Source organism: Ochotona curzoniae, unplaced genomic scaffold (assembly GCF_017591425.1).
Source record: "Ochotona curzoniae isolate NIBS_2020 unplaced genomic scaffold, NIBS_Ocur_1.0 contig_2688, whole genome shotgun sequence".
Taxonomy (NCBI): Eukaryota; Metazoa; Chordata; class Mammalia; order Lagomorpha; family Ochotonidae; genus Ochotona; species Ochotona curzoniae.
In genome coordinates this window covers 20139591-20164298 of record NW_024465553.1, presented here as the reverse complement: position 1 = coordinate 20164298, position 24708 = coordinate 20139591, and the positions used below count along the sequence as shown (strand labels likewise).

The 24708-nt window shown below is 41.7% G+C and overlaps 1 protein-coding gene across 4 annotated transcripts in view; it reads right to left on the bottom strand.

The window, feature by feature from the left end:
* LOC121153004 (cytochrome c oxidase assembly protein COX16 homolog, mitochondrial) overlaps positions 1-24708 on the bottom strand; it is a 43073-nt gene that overhangs the window by 13179 nt on the left and 5186 nt on the right. For 2 of the 4 annotated variants that reach the window (XM_040975369.1, XM_040975370.1), the window contains exons 2-3: positions 20827-20963; positions 11829-11924 (exon numbers count right to left, since the gene is read on the bottom strand). In XM_040975369.1, coding sequence (XP_040831303.1) covers positions 11829-11924; positions 20827-20963 — 233 coding nt within the window. Of the gene's footprint in view, positions 1-365; positions 501-7276; positions 7376-11828; positions 11925-20826; positions 20964-24708 lie in introns of those variants that run through there. The other 2 variants (XM_040975368.1, XM_040975371.1) reach the window with 2 other exon arrangements.

The window sequence follows — 24708 nt, the reverse complement described above, 5'->3', positions numbered from 1 at the left end:
GTCCAGCTCCCTGCCTGTGGCCCGGGAAAGCAGTCGAGGACGGCCCAAAGCCTTGGGACCCTGCACCCGCGTGGGAGACCTGGAGGAGGCTCGTGCCTCGTGGCTCCTGGCTCTGGATTGGCTCAGCTCCGTAGTGGTCGCTTGGGGAATGAACAACCGGATGGAGCATCTTTCTAGTCTCTCCTCTCTGTAAACCTGACTTTCAAATGAAAAAATAAATCTTAAGAAAAATGACCGCAGTGGACTAGAGAAGACGCCACGGTCATCAGAGGACGGAAGGTGAAGGAAGACACGAGTGCCTGCAGCAACGACGGCGACAGTGATCCGTCCTCCGCCACCCTGTCCGCTGCCCGCTGCCCACTCACCAGCATGGGGACTCCGTACCGCAGGGTCTTGTTCCTGCGCCAGGCACGCCTCACCCACATGACGGAGCTGTCCGGCCCGGCTGGCCCCGCTGACCAGGCTGGCCTCGGCTGCCCGTCCCCGGCCCCCGCTGGTCACGAGCTGCCACCCGCCCAGGACGTCCTCCACTCCCGCCCTTCCACCGCGCGCCGCTTCCCTGGCCTCGTCGCAAAAAACTTCCGCCAGCCCAAAGCAATCGATCCGAGTAACATACTCGCGCGTCGACTCGGAAACTACGGCAGCAGCACTTTGGTTCCTGAACGCTCCGGCATTTGACTCTAGTTCGGGTCAACATCCAATAGAGACAGAAACCGTTGCCTCAGTTCTGTCTTCACTTCTAACGGGAGCTGCGTAAGAGGCGCAAACACTGAATTTGATTTTTGACTAAAGTCTTCTTAGAACAATAACTGGTAAATGAGCCTTTGGTAAAATTAGCTAAAAATAATAATAATCGTCTCTCCTATAGTCCTCATCAGGATTTAAATCATGCAAGTATTTAGGGAAACTTTCGTAAACAATAATAAATTCACTTAAATTGTTTTAACCACATCGAAAAATAATACACTAATCTTGGGGCCAGGATTGTATGTTAAACTATCATTTCTGATGCCAGCATCCTGTATCAGCTCTAACTTTTTGCATCTGGGAAGGGAGCAGAGGATGGACAAAATGTTTGGGGCCCTGCCACCTATGTGGGAGACCCAGATGGCGTTCCAGGATTAGACCTGGCCAGCCCCTGACCATTGTGGCTATTTGAGAGGCAAGCCAGAAGATAGAAGATACGCTCTTTCTCCTCCTACGAGACAAATAAATCAATTTTTAGTCTTGTTGAGAGCTTTAGCATTAAGGTTACATTTTAGTGGTAAAAAAAAAAAATGGAAATATCAGTTACTTCTTTTTTTTTTTTAGTTTATTAGTGCTCTAAAATTTTTTAATGTTTTCTTTTTAAAATATTATTTACATAGCAGAGAGATGCACACCTATGTGGTCCTCTGATTTAGGTGGAGAGGGTCAAGTATGGAGGAAGGTGCCTGCCTCAAATGCTTCAAGGTTGTTTTTTTTTCTCCTTTGCCCACAGGGTAGAAGGGGGAGGGAGCCACTCCTTGCTATCCACCTGCATCAGCACCCGAGGACGGGGGATGGTCACTTGATAATACCTTAGGGACCCTGATGTGGGTTAGTATTCCAAGGATATTGCATGAGTAGTTTTGATAGTTCTAACTAGTTGGTTTCATTGGTGCACGGTTGAAAAGATCTATCCAAAGTCTACTGGTTGACAAAGTCAGTCTTAGTGTACTCACAGACTCAGGAATATGCTCTAAAGCTTGTCCAGAAGAATTATCTAACCTGTTCTGCTTTGCATCCTCTGACAAGGCAGTACACATATCCTGCTGACCTAGATGAACATGTCATGTCCCCTGTGTACATCTGGGCATGCTGTCCACACGTCCCCTACAGAATCTGCCCCTAGATCTGCGGCCAACCCTCACATGACCCACCCCCCTGCTGCAACACTCATGGTATGAACTGACTCCAGGTATGAACTTTGCTTCTTTAAGCTGTGCGATAGCAAGGATAAGCAATACAAATTATCTTTTCCTATTAAAGTTAGCTTGATGCAAACTAACTTAAGCTACAGGACAACAGTCTATTCTGTCAAATTCTTATTCATCCTGTGGTTCAAACCTATGAAACTACTGATCAAATGCCCACCATCTCGTCTAGTTTTCTTTCCTTTTCTGTTGTTCTGTCAAAGGTGCTACCTTAAGAAGACGCCAAAAAAGTAAAAACGGTATCTAATCAAAGGTCTCCAAAACAAGGTGAAACAGAGTGTAGAGCGTCAGTGACAAATTCAACAAGTTTTTATTGAATGCTAACACTGGCTAGGCACATTAATGTTGCAAATGGTATTAAATAATACAGTTTGAGATTGTAGCGGACTTTGATGGTTTGTTACCATACTTAACCTACAGTGACATTCCCTAGATTATATGGTTTTGTGTCTACTTGACTTCCAAGTTGCTATAAGGCGCTTATTTGATCTTCGAAACAGACTGCTCTTCACATCCAGGGATGCAATGTGACTTTAGAAACAAGGTAGAAAGAAATCAGTATGAAGTAAGGGCTCATAAGAAAAGGACTCTTACGAAAGTTGACATGACCTGGAGCAAAAATGCACATATATCAAGTAATAAAGGCTTATATTCCAATCAGTATTTCAGAAAAAAAGGATTAAAATAAGACGTGGTGTCTCAACTTGCAAACTTGTAAACAAGGGATAATCCTATTTTCTATAATTAGCCAATGAATTTGACAAGTATGGCAAATGTAAATCTCTTCTGTACACGACTCTATTGGCTAATAACTAACTTGCCTTTGAAAATGGACTTCAGCCCTCTCCTCTTTCTTTTCCCTCTTTAAAACAAGAACATGAACAGAGAGCAAGCAGAGCTTTTAGAACAGGCACTAGTGTTTGCTACAACTTGATTTTTAGAAGCAGCAATGCTTTAACATAATTTTTTAATGTTATCAAGCACATCAGGTAAGCAGATCGAGTGCTGTGCATTTTGTAAGTAGACGGCAATAACATAAAGCAGTTGATGATAGTCTAGAGTGTGGTTCCAACCAGAATTCCTTATAAACTGTCTCCTAACTGCCCTTTCAATGCTCGTGCTGGTTTTAGAAAAGATCCGCGGTTAAAAGAAAGCAATCTGAATCTAACCTAGGATAGCAGCCAACTGTATACCTATTGTAGATGCAAGGCAGAAATTCAGAATTCAATTTTCCACCTCTAGATGTGAAAACAAAATCTCAACATTAAGATTACCCATTTTCAGATGGTGGAGCTGAAGATGACCATCTTCCCGTTTTTGTATCCTGAACGCTTGGCAGGCAGTTGGCACTCACGCACTGTCTGCTGAGTGAAAGGGAAAAACGCTCCCTTGTCCAAAGATAAAATGCCATTGATCTACATTAACTCTACTTCTATACATTCATATTTCTCTAAGTGTTTCATTTCTTTAAATAGATATTTTAGGTTGCTCACTGACACACATCTACTCTCAGAAAACATGTCTCTGGAATTAATCTCAGCACTTCCATACGAGAGGATTTCACATTAGGCCTTTGTCTCAGAATGTTGAGTGGAAATCTCCCAATTTAAATCATCACGTTTGCTATACCCTTCATGTATCGATCAGTTCTTTTATTCAAAGATCAAATCAAGAACTGAAATTTTAAAAATGATTGGTTTGTGGATACAGTTAAAATATAAACCTAAGCCAACTACGCAACAGGCTGACTATGGTTAAATTATGTCACATCTGTAAGCCTTACTTTTCTTCTTACACAGAATCATTTCTGGTCCCTGCATAACTTGTTCTTTGTGACTCAGTTTTACTTTAACAGTTGCACAAACTGAAGCGCAGTCATGTATTATGCCAGAGATCTACTGTTCTTAACAAATGAGGAGTTAAAGAAAGGATATTCCACTTCTTACTCCATCTCTATACTTGAGAAATGGCTCCAAGAACTGGGCTCTGAAGTTCTTCATGTGAGCTGTAGTCATGTCTCTTTTAATAATGTACACAGCATCTAGGTCTAAATGCCACAGAATGTATTCAAATGAGGTTGCACAATGGAATGAGCTTTATTCTACTATTGTCTGAGAGTCCTATCTGATTTGATCTGCAATGCAGCCCGGGCACAGGACTTCTACCAGTGTTCCAGGTAATTTTATCCAAGAAAAGGCAGGAACCAACAGCAGAGTTGTGAATCTCAAACCTACTAGGAGTTAGAGTCACCTGGAGAGATCAGGACAAATACATGGCACTAGTCCACACTCGGAGCTTCCAACTCGGGTCTGGGATGGAAGCCCAGGCTGTTTTCTCAGGTGATGCCAATGCCCTTGTGCACTTACTTTGCTTTGAGCACCAGTATCAGGGAGGGAATATTATTGATGCTGGCAACTGAGTTTAAATATTTATCTCATCATTACTACCAATGAAATCTTAGGAAAGTCATTTATTGTCTGATCTTTACATCAGGTCTTAGGTCTCATTTTGAGTTATGAGGTATGAACAAGTATGGTTTGGTAAAGTTTCTGGTGCAGCATGCAATAACAAACATCAAACTCCTTTTTTCATCACACATGGCTAGAAGGTGGAATTATGTTAAATCAATAGTACAGAAGTTAAAAGTGTAGAAAAAATTGGAAAAACAGTATCTTATTGGAATTATTTAAACAAACAAAATAAGTACAGAGAAATGTTTTTAAGCATCAGCTCTTAAAAATTCAATTTCAGAAACTGAACATAATAATTTAGGTGGTAAGAACATCAGATAGAATCTATAAGTCAATCTATAAATAACATGAGGTTTTTTTGTTTCAACCTGCAATAGATTCTCATACCTCATGTATGATTTTTTTTCATAGAATCAGAAGAAACCAAATAATCTATTTGCTTCAAACAATGTTTTGGTCTTCAAAGAAAATCTAAATCATCCAAGTACGTCAGAATCCATTATCAACCAAAGAAAACCTTTCTACTACGGATGGAATAGTTCTCTAAGTTTACATATACCAATAAACAAAACATTAAATAGCCCCCTCTCCTGCTTACCACGTTGATTCACAAACAAAAGTTTTCTTGGGAGTTAATGTCCAAACCCTGAGTGACTTCCTGCAAGGTTATCACGCCCTCTGTGTGTAGTGTTGCACATGTCCTCAGAGACGGGACTGGGGGGGAAGGGGAAGGGCCAGAGGCTGTACCTCCACGGGGGACACATTTCTTTACAGAGTCTAGATGTGTCCATCTGACTGAGCAGCTCGGGTCAAAGGGGTCACATCACGCCTTGTTGAAAGCAAGTTTCTCCCTATACCAATAGCTGGCCCAGAACAGGGTCTTACTGAATTTTTTATTCAGAATCGTGTCCTTTCCAATGTAGTCTGATATCATTATGAAAGTTTTCTTCTGACTTCCTAAAAAATTGATGGTCATCTGTGTATCTTCTTTGTTGCTGCATCATACATGCATGAAACCATTTTCTAGTATTGATTACAATTATTACATAATCTGATGTTTTTAAATATTATGAGTGAACAGCTTATAAATTATCTTAAAATGGGAAATTCCCAAGAGTCTTAACTTGTTCCTTCTCTGTGAAACTTTTTCAAGTGCCCCAATTCTCAGTAACTTCTCTCTTTTGCTATCTGCAATATAAATTTAATACTGACACACACTGCCCTGTCTATATGACTAACTCCATTTTAAGTATCCTCTTTCCAACTGGAATTAAAAAGCCTTTTAGAATGGAGGCTTTGCATTTTAGCCTTTTGTAAAAGTGTCTTGGCAAAGGTAATTTCCAAACAGTATTTGGCAAATGACTGCCAGATTCTTTGAGATAAAGTTATTGTAATGTTGCTGTCAAAATGGTACAAGGCTTAGAGTCTGACCAGTATAGTTGGATAATTCAAATGATTTTCTTAAAGCCAAAACATGAACCTTGGTTCAGTTATCCTCCGTGCTTTAAAACCAACCTAGCTACCACAAGCACATGATGGTTCTCACCTCAACAACCACGTTGGCATCCTCTGGAATCCGTACCTGCCTTCCAGATCCCCCATGAAACACCTACCAAAGTTCCCTACACTCTAAAACACCAGTGAACTCTTTCCTCCCCTTTCCTGAGAAACAGTTAATAAGTGGAAGTTCACCACTAGTGTTTAGAACTATAGGTCAGCAACAAGGCCCTCCTGTTTGGATCCAATCAGAAGCAGCGCTGAGTTCACATCCATCCTGCTGAAAAAGCAGTTCCTTCTCCCACATTTTGCCTGGCACCAGAACTTTAAAATGCTGGAGAGGAGCCTGAGAGACTTCAGGGACCCTTCTTGAAGGCACTGTCTTATATCCTTGCAGTTTTTTTTGCTGGGTTGGTTTGGCTGTGTTGCCACAGCCCTGACCATAAGCACTCCAGCTGATATTTTCCCAGCCCCGTGAGGTATCACAAACATCAAAAGTGAAGCCCTGAGGTTAGTATACTGTTTATCTTTATGCCTTAAAGCTCTGTTTCTTTTTTTCACCACAGCTATTAGAAGGAATCTTGTTCTTCTAATTTTGATTGCTTGAGTTCCTATATTTTAATGACCCAGAGTGGGCATCATTTAAAGGCTCACTCCCTGGGTTCCCATTATACATGCTTACAGATATTTCTTTAAATATTTCAACTAAGGACATTCCTTAAATCAGAAACTGAAACCAGAGCAGCTGCCTCACCTCCTTAGTTCTCCATAAGGCATCACGATTACACTATCAAATATACATATGTATATGTACTTTATAATATATATTTGCTTTGTAAAAAAAAAATAAAAATGCTCTTTTCAGTCTCCTTTGTTTGATATAGGCACCCACTTACATAGTTAGAATTAAAGGCCACAAAATTTCCCCAGGAAGATCATTAGGAAGAAAATTCCTTCCTTCCTATCATTTCATACAACTGGCAGTCAAGGCATGCCAGCTCAGAAAAAGTTACCATGGTGACACGAAGACGGGACCTTCCCTCTTTGGGTGGCAGCTGAGCATTCTAGCAGGTCTAGTAAAGTAGGTCTCTCTTCTTCTGTTTTAAGCAATCTTTTCTTCAACTTTCCTTCAAACAATACCTTTACTCTGCCATTAAAACACAAAAATCTGAAGACTTGCAGCAGCAAGGTTGTGAATGGGCACTGGTCACTTTAGTGTTGGCTATGTAGAGCAAGGGACAGAAGGGAGGACAGGGGAGAAGGGCTAGAGAAACGCATCTTCAACAGGAGCACCGGAAGGAACAAGTTTTTTCACAGTCGTTGCCGGTATCTTACAAACGCCCAGGCTGCGACCACAGTGAGGGCAAACAATGGTGCCAGCACCACAGCCATGGGAATGCCACTTGGTTCCCTTTCACCTCGGTGTCCAAGAGGTCCATTCTGCGCCGGTAACTGGAAGAGCAAGAAAACGATTAACTCCAGTGATTGATCTGTTTCCCACAACTAAATGTTCACCTTGACTCTGGATCACCCAAAGCTCTAAGCCCAAAGCACTGCTCAGCAGAAGGTGTTTTTTGTTTTTTTGTTTTTTTTTTGTCCTGATGCACCAGTCTTATAGATTCTTCTGGAAAAACATCTGAAGGGGTGGTGACATTTAACTCTGCTGCACTACCGATCTAAAGGGGCTCCTCAGTGCAAGTCAGGTAGCCTCACTCAGTACTGCTTCCTTCTCACTACGTGTACATCGTATCAGGAAAAGGAAGACAGGAGATGAAAGCTACTGATTATATGGGGGATGCGGATATTACAAGGAGGAAGGTCTATCTTTCTGGAAATATTTACTAGGAAAGATTATCTGTCGTCAGAACACAACAAGATCCAAGCAATGTCAATGCAGGTGTGATACGTTCACTTGGAAATGTTTTCAATTCTCAAAGGTGCACTCTGTCCTACACAGGCTCCTGTTCTTCATTTCCTAATCTATAACACTAGTCAAGGTGAAACCTACATAGAACAGAGGAAAAAAAACTCACATAAACAAAAGAAATTAGGGCCAAGTTAGCAGGCTAATCCTCCACCTGCAATTGCCAGCATCCCATGAGGACACTGATTCTAGTCCTGGCTGCTCCACTTCCAATCCAGCTCTCTGCTTGTGGCCTGGAAAAGCAGCAGGGGATGGTCCAAAGTCCTTGAAACCCTACACCTTCTTGGGAAACCCAGTGGTGGCTCCTGGCTCCTGGTTTTGGATTAGTGCAGCTCTGGCCATTGCAGCCATTTGAGGAGTGAACCAGCAGAGAGAAGATCTTTGTTTCTCCTTCTCTTTGTCAATCTGCCTTTCCAATAAAAACTATAAATAAATCTTAAAAAAAAAAAGACAGAAAAGAAATTATACATTGACAGCTATAACTTTCTACTATGTGAAAATCAACTTGATTTTTTTTTATTTCAATCACTTTTTCCCAGGATGGCTTAATATCAATTAAAAAAACTTATTTTTATTGAAAAGTCAAATTTCCAGAGAGACAGAGAAAGATCTTTAGTGCTCCAGTTCACTCCCGAAGCTAACTAAGCTGACCCAAAGCCAGGAGCCAGGAGCGTCTTCCAGGTCTTCCATGAGGGTACAGGGTCCCAAGGCCTTAGGCTGCCCTTGACTGCCTTCCTAGGCCACAAGCAGGGAGCTGAATGGGAAGTGGAGCAGCCGGAACATGAATCAGTCCCCATATGGGATCCTGACAAATATAAGGTGAGGACTTTACCCTCTAGGCTATAGCGCTGAGCCCTAATAGGCTAAGGCCAACTTGCTATAATCACTGTGCCATTATACTTTAGAAACTCTGATCTCTCAGTTTAAAAGGTTAAGACTGTTAGAATTATATTGCCCTCTATTCCATCTCTAGATCTTTCATTCATTTCTGGGTAAGATGCCCTAAGTTGGCATACTGAAAAAGAAGACATACTTCTTACAGCTGAGCCAGCTACATAACCAAAAGAATCTGCTTTGCTTATAGCTGTTTACAGAAGCTTCCTAACAAATGAATATTGGAAGCCACTCCTATATACCTTTAAAAGTAACTTTGTGCTTGCTTTGGCAGCACATATATTAACTTTAATCATGTTCAAAGTGCATGCCTATAATTACTTACCTTATCTATTGCATAAATTCTCCTGTTTTAAAAATGGAGAAGAGCCCAGACAGAAACAGCTGATGGCTAACACTGCCACCTGGCAAAACATTCTGTAACCCATCACATCCAGATTCTGTTTATTACTCTGGCTATTTTCATAAATATCCTTCTTTCATCCTGCCTTTTACATTTTTCCACTATTTCATTTCAATCTTTTTCAGCATCTGAACCTCCGCTTAGCCAATGAATGAGACAAAAAGTGTACCAATTTGAGCAGGAAAAAATGTTACAGGTACACAGAACCTGTGCTGTGAATACACTCAGGATCCTCAGTACCAGTGAGAAACTATATCTACCCATTCTTCCTCTCCTATGAGGTCAACTCTAAAACACCGAAACATAAGATGTACTGCAGAGATGGACGAAGTCTTGATTGAGTTCTGAATTCCACGTCGTTTTTCTTAAGAGCTCCTCTGAGAGCTTTGGTTAAGAATGTGACTAAGTTGCTGAGAGAAGGATTTACACATGGGACAGGGAAGATCAAAGGTCTGTGTTGTGGTATAGCTCATTAAGTCACCTGGGGAGTGAACCAATGGATGGTAGATCTCTGTCAGTGTGCCTTCCAAATCAAGCAATCAATCATCAAAAAAGAAATCTCACCACTATTATTGGTAAAGTTTTTTTTTTTTTTAAGATTTATTTTTATTATTTTTTCATTGGAAAGGCGGATATACAGAGAGGAGAGACAGAGAGGAAGATCTTCCGTCCGATGATTCACTCCCCAAGTGAGCGCAACGGGCCGATACTATGCCGATCCGAAGCCAGGAGCCTCTTCTGGGTCTCCCATGTGGGTGCAGGGTCCCAAAGCTTTGGGCCGCCCTCGACTGCTTTCCCAGGCCACAGGCAGGGAGCTGGAAGGGAAGCGGGGATTAGAACCGGCGCCCATATGGGATCCCGGGCGTACAAGGCGAGGACCTTTAACCACTTGCGCCACTGCGCCGGGCCCCTATTGGTAAAGTTTTAGGAATTATTACTATGTTTCAAGAGATGATCTTTCCACTACCAAAAGGTTAAGCTGCTTCTATATTTCCCCCCATTAATATATTACCTTAAGGCAAATACCTGCATTTTTTTTTTATTGCAAAGTCAGAAACAGAGAGCAGAGACAAAGATCTTTCATCTGTTGATTCACTCTCCAACTGCCCAACAGCAAGAGCTGAGTCGATCCGAAGCCAGGAGACCAGAGTCTCTTCTGGGTCTCCCATGCAGGCGCAGGGTACTAAGGCTTTGGGCCATCCTTGACTGCTTTCCCAGGCCACCAGCAGGGAGCTGGATGGGAAGTGGGGCTGCTGGGATTAGAACCAGCGCCCATATAGGACCTCGGTGCGTGCAAGGCGAGGACTTTAGATCTGGGGCTAGAAGCGAGCCTGGTAGGGAAACCATGGACACTCTTTGCTAGGCTGAAACTCCTGCAGGTGAGCACAAGAGCCAGGGCTAGTGGCGGACCAGTCTAGGCAAGGTGATGGCACCCAAGGCATGTGTATGGGGTAGGTCTGGGGGCAGATCAGGCTGAGCTAAGCTGTAGCACCTGTGGATTTTCACAATAGCTAGACTGAATGAGGGGTGCACTGGGCTAGTCAGCAGCTCATGCTGGCCCATGCAAAAACAGGATGGGGTCTGGCCTTACAGGGATTATTGGAACTTCCTGTGGCACCGCTGATATGCGTGAAGACTGGGCCTGCGCTTGGCTAGCAGCCCTGGGCCACAGCATCCATCAGCCTGAGAGATAGGGGTGGAGGCAGAACTGTCTAGGCAGATATATTCACTGGTATATGCACTGGGTGGTACAGGGGATGAACCGAATTGGATCTTGTAGCGGCTGGTGCACACAGATTCAAGTCTGAGGTCACCCCAGGCAAAGTTTCTTGGGGCACTCCCCAACTAGATTGTTGGACTCAAACCCTGGTCTAAGGGAAAATCACAGTATAAGCGGTCTGACTTTGGAGAGCATGTATTGGGACTAGACCTCCTCAGTTGCTGATGCCTGTACAGTAGAGGGCATGCCCAGATGCACATGGGGGACATGACAGGCAGCTCATCTAGGCCAGCAGAGGATGTTGAATGCTTCATTAGAGGACAGAAAGTAGAACAGATCGGACAACTCTGCTGGCCAAGCTTTGCAGCAAGTGTCTGGGTCTATAGATGCCCTCAGTTGGACTTTCTCAGCCAAGCAACCTTCGGAAGATCTTCTCAATGCTGGAGCAATTAAATCAACGCCTACTCAAGAACTATCAAAATTACTCAAGTAACACCCTCAGAACATCCTTCTCCACATGGGGGTCTCTAAGGCATAATGAAATGTCTGTCCTCCATCTCTGGGTGCTGATGTAGTTTGGCAGCAAGCAGCAGTCCCCTCTCCCTACCCAGCAGACCAGGAAAATAAAAAGAAAAGATCTGAAACATTTGTCCACTCACCTTCCTCTATGCCTTGACCCTCCCCATCCTCACTGGAGGCTCACATGGGCGTGCATCCCTCTCAACAAGGTAAACAAAATTAAAAATAAAATAAGAAATGTAAAAGGTTTTTAAATAAAAATAAATATATTTTAAAAATGATGAGCAGAAGTACAGTAGTGTTAGGTAAGTTCTTCAAAAAAGAGGGAGTAAAAGGGAAAAATGAACAACTATACATGTGCCCCTGAAGATGACACCCATGGCGTTTAATCTCAAGAATGGTGCAAAGGTCAGATGCCAGGTCTCGAGCTCCAAGCGACACTTACCCTGTGCTGCACTCTCAGGCACACGGCATACCCTGCATTACGAAAGAGGTTAACAGCATCCTGATGCAGGATGTTCTTTAGGTCGTGGCCATTTACCTGTCAAATACAGAAAGGGGGAATAGTAAGAGACAGAAGGTTAGTTAATTCTCGTAAGTCTACAGTCCATTTTTCACGCAGTCAGACATTTAAAAAACTAACTCCCATCGGGCATGTTTCAAGAGTTAGGGAGTACAAATCAGGCTTCCTGGAACCTAGAGTGACTTTTTCATTTTCAAAGCTATGTTTTCCTAGAACTGAGGTTCCATGGGCTAGCTAAAGGTATCCTATGTTAAAACAGTTTCTACTTTCTCTTAGCTTCTATGCCTTGACTCATTAACGTGTTGTTGTTTTTAATCTTCCCTATTAGCTTGCTCCCCTACAGCTAACATGATCTTCCAGTTTATCATCTTATTCTTTGTGTTTTGAATCCCCTAACTGCCATTTTCAATTCTAGAAATGAACCACCACAAAATTCTCCCACAATTTACTCCAATGTGATGCACACCCATGTGGGCACCTAGTGCTTATTCAATTGTGAATTATTTCCCATGGTTACATGTACATTTCTATCCTCCTCACATTTACTAAAAGTCATAGTTCTGTCATAAAAAAAATCCTTAAAAAATTTCAACGTAGGTCACTCCTATCATCATATAGAGGTGAGACATGCGAAGGGACATGGATAGTAGAACTCTGATATTAGGAGACATTGCCCAGAGGTGGTAGTGATCCTATGCCACACTCATGGACACAACCAGCCATCTGGTGCAAGACTGCATATCTTTCACACATGTCAATGCTGTCATCAACAGGAACAGTAGCAAGGACATCTGATTTATCTATTTTGGTAGGATCTGTTGTACATACATCATCTTATTTCTCACAATAATCCTATGAGGTTGACACTATTTTTATCTTGTTTTTAAAGATAAGGAAATTGAAGTTTAGTAAGATTAGTGAACATAAGAGCTGGTGGGCCTAGGGTTTCTAAATAATGGAGAAAGACCAAAGTGTGCTGGCATTTCACTGTTTTGTCTACACTACTATTCCACAGAGACTCAACAGTTATCAGTGCAGTTAAAGCTCACGCCTTTGGCTTTTCCAATCTTAGTTTCCCTGTCATAATCTTCCGTTTCCATGAGTTCATATGCTTCCCTCCACTCTTCTCTCCTTCTGATATCCTTGGTCTACCAACATTTCTTACCTATAAAAGTCTTTCTTCTCAAATGGTTTTGAACTCCACTTCAGTCAGCAAATGTCTTTACTAAATATGTTCTATCTACAGAATCAATCCAACTACAATCCCTATTCTTTTCACACTTTCCAAACCTCAACCAAATTCTTTTATCCTCATCAAAGCTTTAATCTTTTTGTACTTAATGTGCATTCTTACCCATCTAGGAGCTCTGGTTGTTACTGCGACAAAGCCCTTGGTAAATCATTAGAGTCCCTTGTCCCCATGATTTTCTGCCATCTTTCCAGTGCTTGGCAATACACTGCATCTACTTTCTTTGCCACCATTGAGTCGGATATTCCTGGAGAAAGATACAATCACACTCTCTACCATGGATTCAAGCTAACTGACTCCAGTTACCCTTAAAAGGTCTCCATTCATCTAAGAAACTCCCTACAACCCCACTAACAGCTGGCCCAGATCTTTTCCCATCACCCAACTGAAACCTCAACTCCTCTTCCCTCAAGACTCCTTTGTTTCACTTTTTGAGATTGCAACTTCTGATGTCCTCTTCCCTACTCCCTTAGTTTTAGGGTATCTGTGCACTGTTCATTTCCTTCTCCAAATCAGGTACTTTCTTTATCAAGAATAAAGTATCCATGAATGTTCTTCATCACATCCTTTCTATTCATCCTTACAGAATTCAGTTTTTGCTTGATTACTTAATTATTCTTTAAAACCATCCTCTTCTAAGAAAAAAAAAAAAAAAACACAAATTTTTTTGGAACCTCTTTTTACCCTCTTCCCATCTTCTCTCCTTTTTCTCTACAAAACTGTTCACATGCGCCGCTTTCACCTCCTCAGCACCCATCCACTGCTCACTCCCTTGTAATCGTACATTACGTAGGTGTGTGGAAAGAACAGACACCCGTGAAGCTCAGCAGTGACGTCCAATCACCAAATGGTATGCAGTCCTTTCTCAGATTCTCTCCCCCTTTTGTAATTTTCAGCTACTCTGGCTTATAACTGAGTTCTCTTAGTGCTTAAACTATTTCCCTAATTCCTCTTCCTTTTCCTCCTCCTTAGGAAAGGAAACGGTCCTGACTTGCCACTGCTCAATCTTCTTCTCTTAGATGGTGGTTTTTCACATTCTCAATCATAATCTCTAAGTTAATATATAAAAAAGTTTTTATTTGCCAATTTCTGTTGAACATCTACTCCTGAATATTCCTTTAAATCTTTTTTAGTTCAATATGTCAAAAGCTTCTTTACAAGTTCCTGTAAAACCAAAACATGATGACTTTAGTTTCTACTATCATTCCTTTAGACTAAAATTTATAATTTGTAAAACTTTATTCTGGCAATTATAATTGGGATACTACAAAAAAGTTTGTGAAAAACAAAGTTAAAAGAGAAATTTTGGTGTAAAAATATTGAAATCCAAGCTAAAGGGTAATAGTTTTTAAAAGCTCATCAAAGATGTTACCAAAAGTATGCATGGATATAAAAAATGTTCTGCATCAAAATAAGCTAACCCCTTAACTACATTTTTTTTATGAACCATGGACTTTTTTGGGGGGAAAAAAAATGTATTTATTTACTATTTATTTGAAAGGCAGAGGAAGAGGAAGAGAGCTTGCACTTGCTGGTTCATTCCCCCAAATGCTTGCATGAGTCAGGGTTGGGCCACACAGAAGCCAGGAGCTGGAACTCAATCTGGGTCATCTCCATGGGTGACAGGGGCCTAACACTTGTGCCATCACCTCTGCCTGTCAAGGAAGCTGGGATTCAAACCAAAGGATCCCGAAATGGGAAGTGGGCATCGTAAATGTTGTCTAAATTGCTATGCCAAAAGCTCATCGCCCCTTCGCTGCCCCGCCCCAAAATCGAAGTTTTTAAAATACAGTCCACAGTGTCAACAGTTATATGTAAAAAGACCTATTTATTTGAAAGGCAGATATCTCTCATAGAGCATTTTCTTTCCTATTGCTTATCTATGAAAACAGCTACGGGTAATCATAACTGGATCACTGATTTGTCTTCTCGATCTACACTCCTCAACATCTTCCTCCATTCCAACCTATCCTATCTACCACTACCCAGGTGCTGGTGTGGTTTCACAGCAAGAACAGGGCCCCTCCTATTCCCCCTTGTGGACACAGGAGAGAAAAAAAAAATCGAAACATCTGTCCCACCCACCTTGCTTCTTACCTCCACTCTCCCCACCCTGATTGGAGGCCCACAAAAGTGTGCATCCCTCTAAACTACATAAACAATACCAATAATAAATAGACATTGGTGATAGAAGGTAAAATAGGTGCTACCTAGGGCACAGGCCAGGTATGCCTTTCAGCCTCTTAGTTAAATGTAAAAGTATTACAATAGTAACACAAATACTCTAGTTGTTATTTAAAAATTAAACACTGGGGTTAACGGTCAAGACACTGTTGAGGATACCTTCACCCCAAACCAGAGTGATGTACCGTGGGGAAAAGCAAGCACTTGTTCAAGTGATTGGGTCGTTCCTCCCCACATAGCCGACCTGGCCTAGGTTCAGTCCCTGGCTTCCATTGGGGCGATTCTTGGCTGCCGCAGACACTTCAGGAGTAAATCAGCAAATGGGAGCTCACTCTGTTCCCCCTCCACTAATAAAACTCATTAAAATCAAGCTTCACATAAGAGATCTCTTGAAATGCAAAGGAATGTCTTCTTTTAAGAACCATTTCCATTCTTTGCCAAGGTAAATGAGCCTCATAAATCTCATCATGACTGTAACTTCTTTACAACACCACTTCTACAAAGCTGAATTTGCTTTCCACTATTTACTTCCTCTGAGGATTTCTACAGATTCCAGTTTCCCATTGAAGAACCACCAAACTCTGTTGACTGTACCCTTCAGTGTCTGTACAGTCCATTCTGATCATGTTTACTAATACAGACTAGAAGGTCTTGAAGTGCAGTGCCCTCGACAGCAATGTCAGCATCATCTGGCATCTCCTTAAGGATGCAAATGATTGGCTCTCATTCTAGTAATCTGTATTTTTACTAAGCTCTCCAGGGGATTCTAAAGTTAAGCTGTCTGAACCAGGCTGCTAACTGCTCTTCCCTGGCAGGCCACATCCCTATTTAATTGATAGAACATGCCTCCAAGGATTTTATCACTGATTTCCCATTTACTGGAGTAGTGGTTGAAAAGATACCGTTGTGTTAATAAACTTTTGTGGATATGTTCCCATCATTGATGAATAAAAATATCATTCATCGTTTTGAAATATGGGTAATAATTTTGAAAGTCTGAAAAACATTTGGCTTAAATAGTGGCTCTCAAATGCTGAGATTCACCAAAGTTATTTTACAACATAGGTTTTGATTCTGTAAGTCAGAGAGAGGCCTGAGATTGCATGCTTGTTTTTTAAAAAATTGAGTCCCATGAAATGTATACATTTCATGTATTTCACAAGATTTTTAAAAGTAGAGCAATATTCCCCCACCTCACACCTGTTCACATCCCCTAGCCACCCTCCTCTTCCTTTATTTATTTTTCCTAAAGTTTTACCAAGCCATGCTTTCAGTTCACTTCTGATGGACATTTTGAGAACTTATTTTTAGTCTTTGTCTGTACCCCTGAAACAGCTTTTTTCCCACTTTCTAGTTGTTCTTTATCTAATGGAGTCATAAGCCAGTGATTGGCCTTCTGCATCCCTAACTAGCTTGTAGCGCAGTTGCCCTATGTGCGCACCTCACTTCACTGCCCAAGTTATTTCACAGTTTTTAACTTGCTATTTTTAGGTTTCTTAATCATGACATAAATGTTGCTGAATCAGGACAGGGCAACACGCTAGAAAATCTTGCTGTCTGGGTCTGGCACAATAGCCTAGTGGCTAAAGCCCTTGCCTTGCATGTGCCAGGATCCCATATGGGTTCCAGCTGCTCCACTTCCCATCCAGCTCCCTGCTTGTGGCCTGAGAAGGCAGTCAAGGATGACTTAAAGCCTTGAGATGCTGCACCCACATGGAAGACCCGGAAGTAGCTCCTGGCTCCTGGCTTTGGATCAGTCTAGCCCTGGCCACTGCAGTCACTCTCTCTGTATACCTGACTTTCCAACAAAAACTAATAATTAAAAAAAAAAATCTTGTGAATGTTCACTGAATCACATGGTGGTGTTTTAATTAACTGGAGGGGAAACAAAAATTACTATTTTTTCACTTTGGTTGTTGGCCATCTTTAATGTTTCCCTGGACCTGGAACAATAGCTCAACTGGCTAATCATTCCCCTCCAAGTGCCAGCACCCAATACAGGCACTGGTTTGTGCCTGGGAGTCCTGGAAGAAGCTACTGCCTTCTGGCTTTAACAAACACACACACAAGAATACTGTTTCTATGACGAGCACCTTAGATGGCAACTAACAGAAGTGATAAGGGAGAGACACATTTATAGATTATTCAGCAAAAAATTACTTTTAAAAAAAGGTGTATTTTACAATAAAGAGAAATAGCTCACGTGAGGAGAAAAAGTCCACTAAAGTATGAATATAGGCTAATAAATAATTAAACATAATTTTACAAGGACTTCAAAGTCAAAAACCAAATACATGAAAAGGAAATGAGCTAAGTACATGGGGCCATTTACTGTTAATAGTCTGACAGGTTCACTTAAAAAATAGATACGCTGTGGATGAGAAAACACAGGTTGTTTCATAACATTTCCTAAGGAATAGGAGCTATAAAGACTAATTTTAGAGCAAACAGGCCTAGTAAAACAGAGAGTATTTGTTTCTTTTTCACTTGCAGACACTCCACTTTTTACTTGGGCCATCTTCTGCTGCTTTCCCAGGCACAGGAGCTGGACATGAAGTGGAGTATCCGTGACTCGAACTGGTGGCAATATGGGATGCTGGCACTGCAGGAGGTGGCGTTACACATTATACCAGAGAGCTGGTCCCAAACTGAGGCTTTCAGACACTAGCTTTTTCTTCACTGACTTAAAGCAAAAGCATTTATTTATTTACATGATGGGCAGAGTTACAGAGAGAAGATGAGACAGACAGATCTTCCATGTGCTGGTTCACTCACCAAATGGTCACAATAGCTTGTGCTGGGCTACAGTGAAGCCAAGTGCCTGAAACTCCATCAAGTTCTCCCATACAGATGGTAGGGACCCCAAGTACCTCGGCCATCTTTCACGCCCTCCCAGGTGCATTAGCAGGCAGCAGGACTGGAAGCTAAGCAGCCGGATTCAACCAGTGCTCATCTGAGACGCCAACAATGCAGGAGGCAGCCTGACCTACTCTGCTACAATGTGTGCCCTTCATCCTTGACATTCATCTTCTGCCGTCTAACACCGTCCCTCAAGAGCATTTTTCATGACACGCCAAGTCTCCAACACTTGACAAGTCTTCCAATAATTTCTTTGTGAGGCAACCACTCACATAATGTTCCTTATTTCAGTCCATATTTAATAAATTTTTTTCACAGTAGCATTTATATCCTGTTTTCTTCTCAACATTTTTACAGAAAAACTAATTTCAACTTTTATATAAAACCATGCATATAATCCACTGTAAAGTTGCCAGTTTGCCAGTCCATGTTCTTTTTAGAATAATTCTAGCTCATTTACCCTTTAGGGGGCAGTATGACATACCAGCTAAAGGAAGGGGCTCCAAATGCAGATATACCAAAGTTTTAGTCCCTACCACGTAAAAATTGTGTGACCTCATGCATGCTGCTTGGCTTCCGCGAGGCTCAATTTCCCTAGCTACAAAATGAGTACAATAATCATACTCACCATATGGGGTCACTATACCATTAAGAAAAACAAATGGAAAATTCTTAGCATTTTACTATCTTGGTTTGAGTGCTTAAAACATTTCTTACTATTCTCATTTTGCAAGAACCTACCTTCAAAGATTTTCAAACAATATGGATCGCTTAACTCCAATACTATTTAAATCTTTTTCTTCAACCAAGAAGACTCTTACAATGATCTAAATATATTGTGATTATATGCAAAAATATTAAAATGCATAGATCTTAACTATATGTTATACCTTTAACAACGGATTCTCTATCTTTCCTTACTGCTCCAGGGCCAAGTTGCCTTTCTCTTAGGAATTATGGTAAATAATCTAACTTTAAAACATCCTTTTGAGATGAAAGCTGGATTGCCACTGTCTTCATTTCAGATACAAATGATCAGTAGTATCTGGGAGAAGCGTAGCAGACTGAGGGAAGGTAAAGCAGTAAGAAGTTCCAAAAATGCCCCTCATTCTGTTTGCAATCTGTTTATACTCAGCTAGGACCCATTCTTAAGAAAGAGTTTTAAGTAAACTTAGGTAGCCCTATCAGCTACTTTTTCCAATTTTCTGTCTTTCCTAGAGAAGGTACTCAGAGAATCATGCTCCTGGGCATGATCTCTCAAACACTGAGACACCAGAAGAAGAAAAGGTAGAAGCTCTCTCTGTGCGTTCCTATGTACCTCTGCCATCATACACTGCGTCCAAACGGCCTGGGGGGGCAGGGTGTCGGGCAAGCTGGCAACTAAGACAACCAGGAGATCTAACTGAACTGCATGAAAAACAAATCAAAATCAAACTGTCCTAGGAATATTTTAAAGGGATTATAGCTATCTGAAGGAGGTATTGAGACTACTACTTAATTCTATCAATCAGGACTTCTTTCAGTATGTAGGTTATTTACCTATTTTACCTTTCTCCAATCTAGCCCTCCCATTCTATTCAATTCATAAGAAAAATAAAAGATGGGCCCAGCGCGATAGCGTAGTGGTTAAGGTTCTCACCTTGAACATGCCGGGATCCCACATGGGCACCGGTTCTAATCCCGGCAGCTCCACTTCCCATCCAGCTCCCTGCTGATGGCCTGGGAAAGCAGTCGAGGATGGCCCAAAGCCTTGGGACCCTGCACCCGTGTGGGAGACCTGGAAAGAAGTTTCTGGCTCCTAGCTTCAGATTGGCTCAGCTCCAGCTGTTGCAGCCACTTGGGGAGTGAATCAGTGGATGGAAGATCTTCCTCTCTGTCTCTCCTCCTCTCTGTACATCTGCCTTTCCAATAAAATAAATAAACCTTAAAAAAAAAAAGAAAAAAGAAAAGAATAATTTTCTCCTTTTCTGATCACAGTTCCTCTAGAGAAGACAGAGCTATTGTCATGAGAACCCCTCACACTAGTTCCTTCTGTTTAAGTCTTGCCCTTTGAAGTCAGCTCTAACTCCCACGATAACATATCACTCCTCTAACACTTGATCTTTAATCCAATCATCTGTACTGTTTCTATTCAAGCTATCCATCTTCAGCAAGTCCTGAAGGTTAACAATAACAAAAAATAAAATCTTTAGCTAATCCTCACCCCTTGCAACTGATATCATAGTGATACTATAGCCAATCATAAGAAATAGAAATGAAGAAACGGGAGAGTTATAGATTCACTCCAGGCTTATTGTAACTTATTATAAGAACATAACTTTGTGGGCCTATCAGTTAATTTTTCAATGTTTCACCTCCATAATGGGGGGAAAAGGGTCTAAATCTGAAATGATTCATTCCCATCATGGTTTCTTGCCTTTTCGTCAGGTGAGGATAATATCTATCATTCATGCCCAATGGTAGGGTTGGAAACAACTGATCAAAGTTTGTTTCATACAACAACACAATTAGTGTTATTTCTAGATCAAAGAATCAGCAGGCAGGATTTTCCCCCAAGGAAGGGTCAAGGGTAGGATTTATAGTCTAAAGGGCAAAGAAACAGTGAAGGAGGCCGAAGCCAGTTCTCACCGAGAGGATCTTATCACCCTCCTGGAGCCGCCCGTCCAGGGCTGCAGCCCCATTCTCTTTGATGCGGCTGACGTAGATCCCAGTGTCATTGGAGACATACTGTTGATCTGTCCCGCCGACGATGTTGAAGCCCAGCCCTGAGAAAATCATGGAGTAGTAAGGGAGATGGGGGTGAAGAAGAAAGAAAGGAATTAGAAAGAGGAGGAAAAAAAAAAGGGAGAGAGAAATCCTAACAGGGAGGAAAGGCTAACGGATAGGGAAGACAGCTAAGTCAGATGTGATGGAGCTACCAAACGGTCACAGGAGGGGTAAGCAGGTAACATCAGCAAAAGAGGGCAAGAGTATCAGGAAATGCCAACTCAAATCAAGCAGAACAATAAAAACGCAGTGATCAGTAGGATTCATTGGATACACGAAGACTTACATTAAGAGTCAGTTAAAGAGTAACAGTGATTCTTGCAAATGCCCCCACTCACATTTGCTTCTGACTTCATTGATGGCATTCTGAAGACACCATTCTGACCCTCTTGATAGCTGACATGACCACTTGTCTTTGTGAGGAAACGCTATGCTTTTTTGCCAATTACATAAATTGTTCTTATTTAGTGGAAAAACGACATCCTCTGTAGCTACACCTTGCCCTCTGTGCTTTTCTTGGCCTAAGCTTCTGGAAAGTTTGTGATGGTAGTGTTTTCAAAGAAGTAGTCTTAGGAGTTTCATTTCTTTTTTTTCCCTTTTTGAAAATGGGTACTAGGGGTGTAAATTAGCAGGAAACCTCATGGTATAATTAAGTGACTGCTTTTTTAGTTCAGTTGCAAATAACTACAAGGTTAGTTACAGTGATTGCCAAGTTTTATTCACTTTGAAACTATCACCCACCTTCTCCTTGTTTCTGTAAGTCTATTTTAATTGAGTATAATATTTTAGTTATACAAGACATGTAAATTCTAGGAGTTTCCTGTAAAAACACCGTGTCTGCAGACAACAACACTGTTGTATACACTTCAAAACTTTTGGGATGGGCATTTGGCCTAGCAGCTAAGACACCACTTGAGACTCCTACATCCTCTATCAGCACCTGCTCTCTATTCCAGTCTCCTGTTAAGGTGCACCCAGGGAAGCAACAGGTGATGGCTCAAGTACATAGGACCCTGCCAATAACATGGGTGACCCTGACTGAATTCCCAGCTCCAAGCTTCAGCCTTGCCTAGACCCTACTGGCCATCGTGGGCATTTGACAGTGAACAGGAAATGCAGGTTTCTTTTAAATAAATAAAAAGCAAATAAAATGAAAATCTCTTAACAGATTAATTTCATATCATCTTTCTGTAGCAGAATAAATAAAATATATAAAATAAAATGGAAAGAGATATTGACTCCCACAGCACTATCTATTTAGACTACCCAATTGGTTGTGGAAAGGAATTTGCCTTACACAAATTGCTATTACAAACAAAGTTCACTCATGCCTTAAAAAAAGATCTTCTATAGGGCTTTCTTTATGTCTGCTACTAGTAAAGTTGCTAGACCATGGTGCAAAGTGAAGGGAAACTGTTTTGAAAAACTGAAAAGCAACATTTTGGTAATACAACTGGAAGGAATTACAGACAGGAGGCTACTACTAGTTTCACTGGAAAACCACTGCTTAAAGAAAACTGTGGGCTTTTAAAAAAGTTCTTCCCACTAAAGGAATGAAAACCTACAAGTGAGTTTCAGAGTGTTAACATAAACACCAGCAAATGTGGAGTGAACTGGCAGATGCATGAATACTGTGTATCTGCAGAAGACATGACCTGTTGAGGTCAGGAAGCTGAGATCAAATTTAGGATGCCTGACACAGGACAGCAGATTACAGGCCAACTCACCAGTTCAGGTAGAGACCGGAGTATGAGCTACGCTGCAGGCCCTCGTGTTCTGGCTTACCCTTAGTGAAGAGATCTTGCTAATAACCAAAATATCTGTCCCCAACCCCAGGTGCTGGTGTACTTTGAAAGCAAGGACTGGCCCCCTCCCTTGCTTCCCCTGGGGACACAGAAGAAAAAAAGAAATTTAAAAATTTGTCCCACCCACCTTCATCCACACCAAGGCCCTCCACACCCTAATCAGAGGCCCATATGGCTATGGCTATGCATTCCTTTCAACTATGTAATCATTATTAAAAATAAAACATAAAGAATTAAAAAAAAACGTTTTTAAACTTTCATCTGCTGATTCACTCCCCAAGTGGCCAGGAGCCTCCTCTGGATATGCCATGCGGGTGCAGGGTCCCAGGGCTTAGGGCCGTCCTCGACTGCTTTCCCAGGCCACAGGCAGGGAGCTGGAAGGGAAGTGGGGCTGCCGGGATTAGAACCGGCGCCCATATGGGATCCCGGGCACTGCACCACCGCGCCGGGCCCGAAAGCAGTTTTTAACACATAGTTTTGGAACAACTGGATATCTATGTGAGCCACAGATAAAAAAAAACTCCAGAGTTTTCCACAAACCATAAGCAAAAATAATCTGAAATGGATTGGAGAAATATACACATAATTGAATCTATAACATTTTTTATTAGAAAACAGTTTGCAACAACATGGTCCTAATTGGAGATTATCATGCTGAGTGAAATAAGTCGGTACAAAAGGGCAAATACCATATGTTCCATCTGAAATAAGACAGTCTTTAGGCAAATTACCAAATAGATACAGACAATCGGGCCCGGCAGCGTGACCTAGTGGCTAAAGTCCTCACATTTCACATGCCGGGATCCCATATGGGCACCAGTTCTAATCCCAGCAGCTCCACTTCCCATCCAGCTCCCTGCTTGTGGCCTGGGAAAGCAGTCGAGGACGGCCCAAAACCTTGGGACCCTGCACCCACATGGGAGACCTGGAAGAAGTTCCTGTCTCTTGGCTTCGGATCAGCACAGCACCAGCCGTTGCAGTCACTTGGGGAGTGAATTATCGGACGGAAGATCTTCCTCTCTGTCTCTCCTCCTCTCTGTATATGACTTTCCAATAAAAATAATAAACCTTAAAAAAAAAAAGGTGCAGATACAGACAATTAAGAACATACATTTACTCTCACAGAGAAACAGTACAAGGGAAATTAGCATACTGGGAAGTAAAAGTACGTTGCAGTATGTTTCTCTTCTCCCAAATAAAAGCAGGACTCCCATTCTGAAACATGTGAATACACCCATACAGCATGATGGCAGATTTTCTACCTTTTTCTATACCCACCGTGTCCTGACACAGTTAGACAGAACAAAGTTAATCCTATAAGTACTACTATGCGACTATATCACTGTGATAATTTGAAGAACAGCAATGGGACAGGGGCTGGGGAGGAAGAAAGGAAAAAAGAAGGGCAGAACCCCTATACATAAAAAATTGTATTGTGGTAATAAATAATAAATATATTTAAAAAAAAAAAAGAAAGAAAAAGAAGAAGAAGAAACTTAGGAGAAAAGACCCAGGTTGTGGCAGAGTAAAGACACCACCTGGATGCTGGCATTCCATACGGGTGCCAGTTCCTGTCCTGATGTTCCATGTGTGAGCCAGCTCCCTGTTAATGGCTTGGGGCATGCGGTGGCAAATGGTTCAAGTTTCAGGGCTCTGCCATCTATGTGGAAGACCTGGAAGTAGCTCCTGTCTCTGGCTTGGCCCAAACACGACAGTTTTAGCCATTTGGGAAGTGAACTAGTGGATTCAAAATCTCAAGTCTCTCCTGCTCTCAAGAGCTCTGATTTTCAAATAACTAATAAATCTTAATAATATAAAACATTGAAGAAAACTTCTATGCGCTGGATAATTAAAAGTCTTAGATATGACACAAATACCGATGATAAAGAACTTAAAAACCCACTGGAGCTTTAATATATATACCTTATCTCCTCTAAAG